This window comes from Nansenia antarctica (genome assembly GCF_963989245.1).
Source record: "Nansenia antarctica genome assembly, chromosome: 11".
NCBI classification, from domain to species: Eukaryota; Metazoa; Chordata; class Actinopteri; order Argentiniformes; family Microstomatidae; genus Nansenia; species Nansenia antarctica.
The window spans coordinates 15,424,079-15,435,900 of record NC_137681.1 but is presented as its reverse complement, the minus strand read 5'-3'; the positions used below and the strand labels follow the sequence as shown (position 1 = coordinate 15,435,900).

At 45.2% G+C, this 11,822-nt stretch overlaps 1 protein-coding gene across 1 annotated transcript in view; it reads right to left on the bottom strand.

The window, feature by feature from the left end:
- Positions 1–5,367: 5,367 nt before the first annotated feature.
- The window catches only part of antxr1c (ANTXR cell adhesion molecule 1c), a 45,173-nt gene continuing 38,718 nt past the window's right edge, over positions 5,368–11,822 (bottom strand). The window contains exons 17-19 of the mRNA XM_080541723.1: positions 11,320–11,487; positions 10,910–10,990; positions 5,368–6,901 (exon numbers count right to left, since the gene is read on the bottom strand). Of these exons, the coding sequence (XP_080397849.1) occupies positions 6,629–6,901; positions 10,910–10,990; positions 11,320–11,487 (522 nt within the window). The 3' untranslated portion in view covers positions 5,368–6,628. The remainder of the gene's footprint in view (positions 6,902–10,909; positions 10,991–11,319; positions 11,488–11,822) is intronic.

Sequence of the window (11,822 nt, the reverse complement as noted above, 5' to 3'; positions counted from 1 at the left end):
GAGTGTGTGTGTGTGTGTGTGTGTGTGTGTGTGAGTGTGTGTGTGTACGTGTGTATGTGTGTGTGTGTGTGTGTGTTTTAGTGTGATTCAGTGTTTGTGTGTTGATTCAGTACAGTCATACCACGCCTAAATTCTTTCTGCAGTCTGTGGTTGTTCTTCTTAGAGAAAAAAAGTTGTCTCTATGCAGAAGCCTCTCTCTCTCTCTCTCTCTCTCTCTCTCTCTCTCTCTCTCTCTCTCTCTGAGATCTATTTGACAAAACATCTGACAACAGTTTGAATCAACACACACAGTAGTGTCTGCCGAGGCAGGAGAGCTGCTGCTCATACTTCCAATTAGTTTCCCCAGCGAGTGTCCGTCCCCTGCCTGACAGTATCTATCTCTGTTTCCTGTCCTGTCTCTGGCTGTCCTGTCTCTGGCTGTGGGAGGTGTGTGTGTGTGTGTGTGTGTGTGTGTGTGTGTGTGTGTGATTCTGTTGTGCGTCACCTCGACCGACCAGCAGGAGTCAGCGTGATCTTTCTCAGCCTCTGCGCCATGAGGGGAATAAACCTTTGTGCCACACAAGTCGCCCCTGGGGCCTGAGCGGTCGAGCTTTGGCAGCCAGGGGGAGGAAGCGAGGGGTGGAGAGGGGAGTGGGAGTGGGAAGGGGAGGGGAGGGAGCTGGGTGAGTGGGCCGGGGGCAGAGGAGGGTGCCACGTTTGCATCACAGAACTGTAATTCCATTCACAGCAGAGTTGGCATTTTGCTGCTTAACTTTTAATCTGAGCAATCCTTTCTCAGCACTTAGTGTAAACTCTCACAGACTAAAAAATACTTATTCACATTCACAATGGTGGGAAAATCAAGAAAAAGAGAAAATCAGTTTGTAATGGAACAGTAATTGCTTTGTTGTCCACTAATTTTCTCTAAGACAAAAACATCACTCAAACCTCAAGGTCAGCGTGCCTGTTAGTGACAGTCAGTGAGTTTGCCTCCCTTACCCTCGTGACATCCGTGAATGGTGCCGATAAAAAATAATTGAAACCATGCATGCACCTTGAATATCAGAGCTGCTATTGTCATTTCCTTGTCCCCTTGCTGCTGCTGTTGTTGTTGTTGTTGTTAATGTGGTGGTGTGTAGATGTGGCTCGATGTGACTCAAGAGTGTTTACACCGACACACACACGCACACACACTCACCAACACAAACACAGGCAAGCAGGCAGGCAGACACACACACACACACACACACACACACACACACACACACACAAACACACGTGTACGTGGACATGTTTCTGTTTAGCTTTGTTGTTTACACCACTGAGAGAGAACGGAGAGAAGCAGGAGGGACCACACGGTGGATCTGGGTGGCCTTAAGTCATTTGGGTTTTTCAAAAGTTCAAAACCTCAGCAGCAAGTCATGCTTTGTTGGATAAGTAAGGAAGAAAACAATCTGTAAGGAGTAACTATCCAATCTATGACAGTGAAAAAACTAAGATCATCTACTCAATTTCATCTAATCCAATCCAATTTAAATGTATTTACCTTTCATTATACCATGTTACCTGTGCCTAACTACCAGACGCTAACACAAGCAGTTTTTATTCCCGGCATATTAAACTCCTCTAAGATTCAATTGCTCTGGCATTAGATTAGGTACCCTCTATAAGTAATGTATTTGAGGGGACTTTTTGGGGGGAATGCCTCATTAGTTAAAGTTGAATAGATGAGAGGACATCCATATCCTAGGCTTTTATCTCTGTGATCCTGTAGAAGTGATACATTCAGGAACAGGAGAGGCTGGTGGGGGTAGAAATCGGAGGACAGGCTCATTGGGCCACATTCGAATGAGCCTACTACATTTAAGGGCCAGGTCAGCTCTGCAAGTGAGGACACATTGGAACAGGTCTTGTCTTTAGAGGATGAAGAAAACTATATTCAATAAATATGCAGAAGCACAGATTTCATGATAACACATTTCTGAAGGATGTTTATAAACTATAACACAGCTGACCGACTAAACAGTGTCTTTCCTGGGTAATAAACAGAGGAAATGAACACCAAATTAGGTCTTTGAAGCCAGCCTGGGACGCTAAGCACACCAGGGGAGGCTGGTGGAGGCAGAAATCGGAGGACAGGCTCATTATAATGCACGGAACGGAATTTGATAGCATTACTCATTCTGTTCCATGCGTTACAATGAGCCCGTCCTCCGATTTCTACCTCCACCAGCCTCCACTGAACCACACCGTACTCTGCTTACGAGACAGCTTTCCGTCTTCTGTTTGAACTCGCTAGTTGCCCTGGATACAAGGGCATCCAAATAAAGACATAATGACAATACTAAGTGGAGGGGAGGGGAGGCAGGCGTGGGTCAGCCAGATTCAGTCTGGGCTGTAATGTAAGATTCAGATGAAAAAAAGCAGCCGTCAGCACATTCCTAAGGGCCTGGTTTTCTTGCTGAAAGAAAAATATCACTGACTATTCATGTACGTGGTTTTGCAGCACATAAACAAAAAGCCAAAGAATTCACTGGTCTGACTATTCTGTCACCACAGGAGAGGGGAGGTGGGCAGCAATCTCTTACCACCAGGGGTAATTTCCCCACAGTTTCATCATCATCATCGTCCAGTCAGGTCATTATGGTTATTACAGCTAATAAGAAGAAAAACACTGTAATCAGGAACAATTAAGAATTGTTTTGGATGCTTTGTTTTCCAGTGGGAGGGTGAGGGTGCTCACGTGATAGACAGCTACTCACTTTGGAAACCTCGTGGGGATACAGCTCCAGTTTATGGGAATCCTGCACGGCCCAAGTAAACAGTACATGATCGTTTCATGGGGTATTTGAGTACAGATCTTATAACAGTCTTATAAATCAGCATATAAATCACTATTCTATCCCAATAAGCCTGGCCATCCCTTGCCCTAACCCGTGGAGTCACGTGTGAGCTGTGCGGACAGCAGTCTGACCACAGAGAGTACGTCTGGGCTGTGATTTAGGCTAATAAAGGCCTGGGAGAAGTTGATGGTATCTGGAGATGTTAGTCCAGGCCAAAACCTCATCTCTTATCTGTCATGTGTCTTCCCGGAGAGGAGGAGGAAGAGGAGGAGGAGGAGGAGTAGGGCCATGGCCCTGCACGCTCTCTCTCTGTCTCCCTATCTCTCTCTCTCTCTCTCTCTCTCTCTCTCTCTCTCTCTCTCTCTCTCTCTCTCTCTCTCTCCCTCTCTCCCACATCCCCTCCATTCTGCATGCACAGGGGAAAATGGAGACTACATGGCAATTATACAGCTGGAACTGCTCATGCCGCTATTTTTGGTGTATTAAAGTCATTACAGCGAAAAAAAAAAGTGTTTTTAGTTTTGATGACAGAATATCCCCCCAGCTATGCCCAACATGAACAATATGTTTTCTATAGTCATAGTCGTCTGATTTCCTGATATGTTGGTGTGTGTAATTTGCTGACAGTATAATTAGACATCAATTATGAGGCATGTATGATGTTGCGTAAGACATTCCTGGTTAGAATTGGGTGGAAATGGGAATTCTTTCTGACACTTAAAAGCCCTGAATATACTGTGTTTGACAAATGAGGTGCTCTATGGCTGCACGCATGATTCCTGTGGCCTCTGTGATATGACATATGGGAAGTGACCACATCTCCTCTCCTCGTGGTTATTGAAATGACAAAACTGATCATACAGAGGCTGTAGAAAATGTTTGTGTCTGTGTGTGTGGCTGGCTAGCAGCAGCGGAGGGCGGGACAGTCTCTGGAGAAGACCTGAAGTTGTCTTATCCAAATTCATTGGGTGGAGCAACAGAGAAAATGTGTGAAAAAGAGGTCAGTGCCTGCTGTTTTTACAAACTCTTTTCACAAACATGACATCATATACTGTCAGCATGCACGCACGCACACACACACACACACACACATGCACGCACGCACACACACACACACACACACACACACACACACACACACACACACACACACACACACACACACACACACACACACACCCACACCCACGTGTGATGAATAAAAACAGAAGCTTGGAAGACAACCTTTATTAATACTGTTAAAAAAGTAATGTCAAAAAAGAACATCTTATACGTCTTTCCATATCTGTTTCAGTACTGCAGTTACTAATACATGTAAAAACAATGGTTAACATTTAGCAACTCAGTGCTTTTTTTCTCAGGAGAACGCAGCTCCACAAAGGTTCCTGACGGTCATTCTGAAGCTTAAACACGTACAAGAAATAACCCAATATTGAGATCTATGCCATTGGTTGAACGGGGGTGAAAACTAAAGCCATAAACTAGCCATACAAATGGAGGACGTTCATCATTGTCAGAAAGCAGAATTTGTATACGCTTGGATGCCCATGAGCTTTATTTGTGTGTTGTACCGATAAAACAAACTAAATGCATGCACCTCTATTTCCATCATCCGGATCAGCTTTCAGCAGTGCTACAACATGGGGATATAGTAACACAATGGTATAGGACATAATCGAATGAAGTACATTATTCAAAGAGAGTATAAAAATCAAAGCAGAAAATTCCAGAAAGCAGTGTGTGCTTTACTATATATATATATGACAGTATTCCTCAAGCTCTTTAAGGGATCAGGATGCTAACGATTGTTTCTCCTTTGACTTTTTGATTTTACACATGACTCACCCACAATCTAAGCCAATCTGCTGACACAGCATCAAGTTCACTTATACCAGTAGAAATACCCCAATAACAACTCTGTATCAACATGTTGTTAGCTAGGAATTGCTCTGTAATCACATAGCAATGGAGTTGGGTATGTTTGGATGTCCACAGGTGGTAATAGGAAGTGAATTTGCGCGCAAAAAATATTTTAAAGGCCAATAAAGTGAAGTGAAGTGACCACTAACTATTCACTGATAGTGTTTGGGAGTGCTCATTTGGGTTGTAGCTAGTTTAATTACATTTGGCTATAGCTTGGTGGTGGTTAAACTAAATCCAAATCTTGTTTTCAGTAGTTTTGTACACTACTACATGGCCACATTTCTGCCATGTAGCAGTGCAGTGAGCTAATGTAACTACTCATTACATCTTCCCATAAATCAAAACAAGAAAAAGAAAGAAGTTGCTATTATGGGTCTCCCCACTTTGCTCCACCTCACCTGTAATTATCTCTCTCAGTGAGTGACTGCATTTTGGTTCTTCAGTTTCTGTCACACAGACTAGTTATTGCTCTGTCACTGACTCATGTGTGTTGGACAAGATAGTTTCGATGTAGTGAACTATGTTTTCAAAGTAGCTTTAGTTGGACACACTATACAGTGTTTATCTCAAGGGTAGATTTAGTGCAGTTCTACTTCTTCCCATGTAAAGTAATTGGTCATTTAGTTAAATACATTTTCAATGTAGCTTCCCCAACACTGTTAACCGACTATTCCGTCACCTGGAGACTGAGCGTATAGCAGAGGTTGAGGAACACTGGCATGTAAAGTTGTGTGAATAGTTGTTCCCTACATCGTGTACAGTGTCCGTCTTTGTCAGTGGACACCTTGTCGTATTCAAGTACCCTCCTCTAGCCCCAGGGGTTAATAAATTAGATGCTGTGAACTGCCCTGCAGTTGCAATGTGATTTGATGTTTCAATTGTAAAAAGTACAAATGTTTGTAAACAAAAAAAGAAAAAAAGAAAAAGTTTACAATACAATGGTATCAAAGTACACGACATTTTTGGGGAATGTAAAAAAAGAAAAGAAGAAAAAAGAAAAAGAAAATGTATGATGAACAATGACCTGACATGTTGGTTGTTCGATTTGAGAGGCTCATGGTTCAAAAGTGATAAAAAAAAATTAAGCAAAAAATATACAGATAGTGCTGTATATGAAGTGCATTTGAAGTGCACAGACACCAACATAAACCACTTGCATTCTATATTCAACTAAATGTAGGAATTAAGGACACAACAAAAGCCTCAAACAATTAACAAACAACTTGTTTTAAAATGTTGTATTGTGTTCCCATTCTTTCTGGCATAACATATGTTGCTATCCTGAGAGAGTATACAGTATAACCAGACGTTATATTTTCAGTCCAGATCAAAAGTACGCCTTTGGGCAACACAAACATCAAATATGAGGAAAGAAATGGCTATCCCCATTTGGTTGAACTTTAGAATCTTTGCCTTTTTCAGTCTGTAGAAGCTCACATTGGGGCAAACACATTTTCAAACTATATTCAACAGGAAACCAAATCTTGTAAGTTAACCCCGTACAAAATGGACTCCTAAAAAGTCAAGCTCCAATTTCTACATCATTTACATAAGTTTGACTGCAGGTTCGTCATTCTAGTAATGGAGGAAATCGAAATGATTGAATGTATAAAAGGCCTTTACACAGATTCACACATTCTACTGCAACCTACCTACGTGACACTAACCATCCTAGGATACTCAGTAGTTGACAAAACAAATTTCATCCGTATGCAGTATTTTTTGCCTCCTGTTACTAAATATTTTGCTGTCCAGCAACAAACCATACATCTCTTGCTAATCTAACCCCAGCTCCAATAAATATCCTACGTCTTGGTGGAGGGAGCATCCTTGTTAGCGTGGGCTACTGTATGCTTATTGGAGTGGGGCCTCGAACTTCCTCTTCATGGTCTGCTGTTGGGGCAGGGTGGGGGACGAGAGGGAGGGGGGCAGGGCGGTCCCGGGGGGGTGCGGGACGGAGGCGGGCCTGGGGGTAGCTGGTTGACGGGTGGCGCTCGGGGAGGCGGGCTGGCCTGAGGGGGGCTAGCCTGGGGTGGGGGTGGGGCAGCGGTGGGACTGATCAGGGGGCGGTAGTCCGGTGGAGGCGGGTTGTGGGCCCGTGGTGGGGGGGCCTTGGTTGCCTCGTCTTTCACCCGGGTGAAGTTGATGCATCGGCCCTGAGGAAGACAAGAGAGAATAATGTCAGATTACAAGAAGAAAGAGTCCTGGATTTCATCACAAAACTCCCCCCTACATCCTCTTAGAGAAGCACTCAGGAGCCCAGACAATGAAGAGGTGATTTCAGCTCAGATGGGTCCTTGACTCAGAGCCCTTCTAAGCTATATACTGTGTAGACAGTTCCTCACTTGACAGTACCCTTCCCCCACCTACAATAATCCAGCCATCTCCCACACAAACACAGGTGTCTAACCCACGTCTGGGATAATGCCTCTGACCTCGGCTGACCCCGCTGTCATGGGACGGTCTCTGCCCTGTCTGTGCAGGGCCAGCTGGGTGGATGGATTACCCATAAACCCCTGCTGTGAAGCTCCCCCCCACCACCTCTTTCCCCCAGTCAAATGTTCTGTACTGTAAACCAATGAAACCGTGGCTGCCTTCCAAGCCATCCTTGTTGTTTATAGCACCATATGGAGGGACAAAGGTAAGGTAGAGAAAACTGGAGAGAAGGAGAGAGAGAGAGAGGGGGGGAAGTTGGGCAGTGAATTACTGAAGCAGCTTTCTCAATAGATTGTTCCGTTTGTGGTGTAAACGTTTGCTCCCTACTCTCATCCACCACAGCTACTCCCCCCTAAATGGTTGAAACCCCACCTTTAACCACAGTCGCCTCTTACTGGGGTCCCTGGTGGTACATGGCCTCACTGATTTATACAAGGGTCAGACGTCTTACTGGGGTCTCTGGAGAGGTACATGGCCTGATTTATGTACTGTAGGTATCAGACCTACTACGCAGAAGCTAGTCGATGCTTACAGTTTTTTTCCATCGCCCGTGCAGACAGACACACAGAGAGTCATCGAGATCCTAGGACATACTGTAGAGGTATTCAAACATGTGCAAAGCACACACACACACACACACACACACACACACACGCACACACACACACACACACAGACACACACACACACACACACACACACACACACACACACACACACACACACACACACATAAACACTGAGGCCACATTGGCAAGAAATCAATGAAAACAGCTGAGGACACATTCCATTCATCCGGACTTGAAAATTAGGCGTCGAAGAGGAAGAAAGGGAAAAACCAATTCCTCTGGTAACCAAACTCTCTCAGCTCAAATCCACTCTGACATTCCATCACTTCAACAACAGGACGAACACTAAACCTCGACAAGTGAAGGATCTCGAAAACCTTATTTTTAATATCCTCCGATTCTCCGCCGATATAATAATAATCAAACATTCGAGAGATTCCTTTTAGTAACCTACAGAGACGTGAGAGTGTATGATTAAGTGACCGGCGTAGTTTGAGACTTTGAACCGTGTTCTTTTCCCTCTAAACGTCGACAAAAGAAAGACAAAGACCCCTTCAGACCAACCTCTCCCCGCGTCTACAATTATGCCTTAGGGTCATAAACCAGACTAGCCTCCTCGGCTTTGTAGTGTTTTTGATGTGGCCTGCTGGTGGAGACGGCTGGCGGTCGTCTGCGCTGGGGTATTACCTCATGTCCTTCCCAGCGCGAAACCGTCTGTGTCTCGGAGGAGACATTCAAACTCAAACCCTCTAATTCCACCCCAGAGTCGAGCATGAGATGTTTTACGTACGGACTGCTGCTGAGAAGTTGGAGAGCTGCTCCTATGCGCATAGCTGAGGCCCTATGTAGTGGTGTGGGTGGGTGGGTTGAGTGTGGGTGGGTGTAAGTGTGTGAGAGAGTGTGTGTGTGTGTGTGTGTGTGTGTGTGTGTATGTGTGTGTGTGAGTGAGCCAGTGCAGTAGACGAGAGGCTGCCAGACCAGGCCAGGCCATGGAGAGGCAGGCTACAGAGATGACTTAAGCAGACAGGGGAATATAATGATACCCTGTAGGGCCGTGGCCACAGTCATAGAGCGTACTGCACTGTACTGTACTGCCCTGCAGCGCAGCGCACCACACTACAACCTAAACTAAGCAAACAGAGAGATGTCTGTGGCGGGCCCAAACACTGGAGAAACCAAACCAGAAGAGATAATCCTTCTGAGAGAGAGGGAGAGGGGGCAAGAGAGACAGAGGAGAGTGGTGAAAGGGGCAGAACGATGAAGAAAGACTTGCAGATGCTTTCTTTCTGTTTGTCAGTAGTCATGGCATCAGCTACATGGTGGCTGTATTCAGAGACCAATGAATTGACTCATGCACATAGCAACTCCATTGTAGAGGGACATGAAAGGAAACTGGGCTTGATAAAACAGTCCTTATGCAGTGGATATGAGGAACATTCAGTCTTGTTTTATGGGACCATACTGTAGAGGATTCTGGCGTCGCTTCTTTCAATAGCGCCATTCAGGCGTTGTCATAGCAATCTGCATGGTGATAAAATGCAACACGGCAACAGGCTGACATATGTCTGTACAGAATCCACAGTGAACTTGGCCAAATTGGCTCAACCAATCACAGAAGGCACTGGGAAAAGCCAAATGTCCTGTGTGTGTGTGTGTGTGTGTGTGTGTGTATGTATGTATGAGTGTGTGGCTGTGTGCGTGTGTGTTGTGGTGTGTGTGTACAAGAAGGCATGATAAAGCATTGCCCAAGGGACAGACATGTTGAAAAGTAAAGCAGACATGTTAACGGTCCTCAGGTAACACTTCACACAGGAAAGTCTGTTAGTATTTGTTTCCATTCCCCTTAAAGAACCCTTCCAGAAGTAGGCCGGCCTGGGAATGTTTCTGCCCCTTCGTAACAGACCGCAAATTATTTGAGTAGGCGACGCCATTACGCAGAGAGACGGAAACGTTTCCTCTGGAATAAGCATTGCGTCATGTAACCTTTTGCATGTGGGGATCATTAAAGTTTTTCTGGGTGAAAATCTTAGAAGAAGCATCAGAAAATCTATCTGGTCTGAGACTTCCCTCGAACCCCCTGCCTGATCCCTCCGCTCTTCCACTTCGGCCGGCCACCTGGCACCGCCGCCTCTACGTGGATGCAGCAGTCGCGCTAATCGGTCACAGCTTTTCACTGTCCTGAGGTCCCGCTGGTGTCAGGACTGCAGAGTGACTACCTATCGTCCGCCGTAGATTGAAGACATCTTAACTGTCCCTCCTAAAGACCTCTTCACCCCCACTATCCTCCTGTACCGTTTCTCTACTGTACATATACATTTCAAAGAATAAATATAATAATCATATATTATTAATCCTGCCTTCTTCTAGCATTATGACTGCCAATGGCCCCTGGTCCTAGCATAGATTTATTTTTCTTATGATGACTGATAGATGATTCACTTACTTAAACAAATGTATTTGTTGTAAGTCGTTTTGGGTAAAGGCGCCTGCTAAATGCCAAAAATGTAAATGTAAACGTAATGTAAACTTCTGAAAGGTGCCAATCATTAGCGGTCTTCCTCTACGGTGATAAGCTTTCAGAAATGTTCTGTCTCATTGTTTAAAAGCTTCTCTGGCAGTGCTTCACTGTTCCTATGTTCGGGCCAAGAAAACACTCTTAAAAGTGGGATTCCAGTTAAAAAAGGTTATTGAAGATTTTCTGCAAATAACGCATGATTTTAACTAGCACCTGGAGGGGAGCCACCTCAGCGGGCTGCTGCAGCCCGGGAGGGGGAGGAGGGCTGAAGACCTTGCGAGTCTCTCAAAGATAGCCCTTCCCTCGACAGACCAAAAAACACCTCCTAGCCAAACTCTAATCTAGGTGCTTGATACAAAGGGTCAGGATAGCAAAATCAAAACATGTTTCTGATCAGAGAGTGGGTGTTGGGAGTGTTTTTAAAGCTAAAAGGATCTGCCTGGAGTGCGTCCACAGCTCTGCTTCAAATCCCCATTTTATGGTGGCGTTTGATTTGAAGCAGGTGTCGGGCTCAGCTCTGAGATGGATCTTGGCACGGGTGAGGAGTAGGCCACTGCGGGGCAGTCTGACGGGAAGGGCTGTCTGATGGGGGAGGGGCTAGGGCCGGGGGTGGGCTCCCGTGGCGCAACGCTTTGAATACTCACATGATCTCCTGGCTGAGGCCGCATCAGGGAGACTTGGTCGTAACCACGGCGAAACAGAGCCCATATGGCGTCCAGTTTACCCTTCAGACAAGAGAAGGAGAAATTATAAACGACTGCAGTGAATACAGTTTCAAACATATCGCTAGAAAACGGTATGTATGACTCAATGCCACATGGCAACCTTCAGTGTCTGAATACTACTGTAGCGGGAAGGCAGAGAGTGTTCACACCAGTTAGCAAACACTATGAGAACAGTATGTTATTTCATGCTGAACCCTGCTCAGTCATGTAGAAGGAGAAAGGGAGAGACTGTGCTTACTGTATGCTTGGCCATGATGTTATTTCAAACTACATCGTACTGAACTGTACCCTAATATATACCAGGGGAAAACGAGAGGGTGGTTATTTACCTGTATGGGTGTGTACCATTTCCTGTCCTGCGCTGGCTTCCTGTTGTGGGCCTTCTTGGGCTTCGGCTCGTAGGGCTCAAATTCCTGATCGGGCATCTTCACCACAGCATTCTTGGGCTTCTCCAGCTTGGCCCCCTCCTCGGTCGATCCCTTCCCTCCCCAACGCACCTGGAGGATGGGTACAGAGAAGGGTTATCACCAGTGATTACATCTCACTATGGAAGTGCCGCCTACTTGTAACCTACACACACAAGAGACGTCAGTGAGGAATCACAACTCCTATTCCCCATATTCCATATTCCATATTCCCAACGCATATGTGACACGGTCTAGTGATTTGGTCCACATCCATTGTGAAAATAGTTTTCCTTTTTTTGGCATAATTACAAAAATGTATGTGTTGAAGAACCCACTCAATATAATAACCAACAGCTTTACATTCACTAAATACTTAGAATTTGTTAGCAAACTTTGGTTGTTTTTGGGGCCGTTTTCCAGTAGTG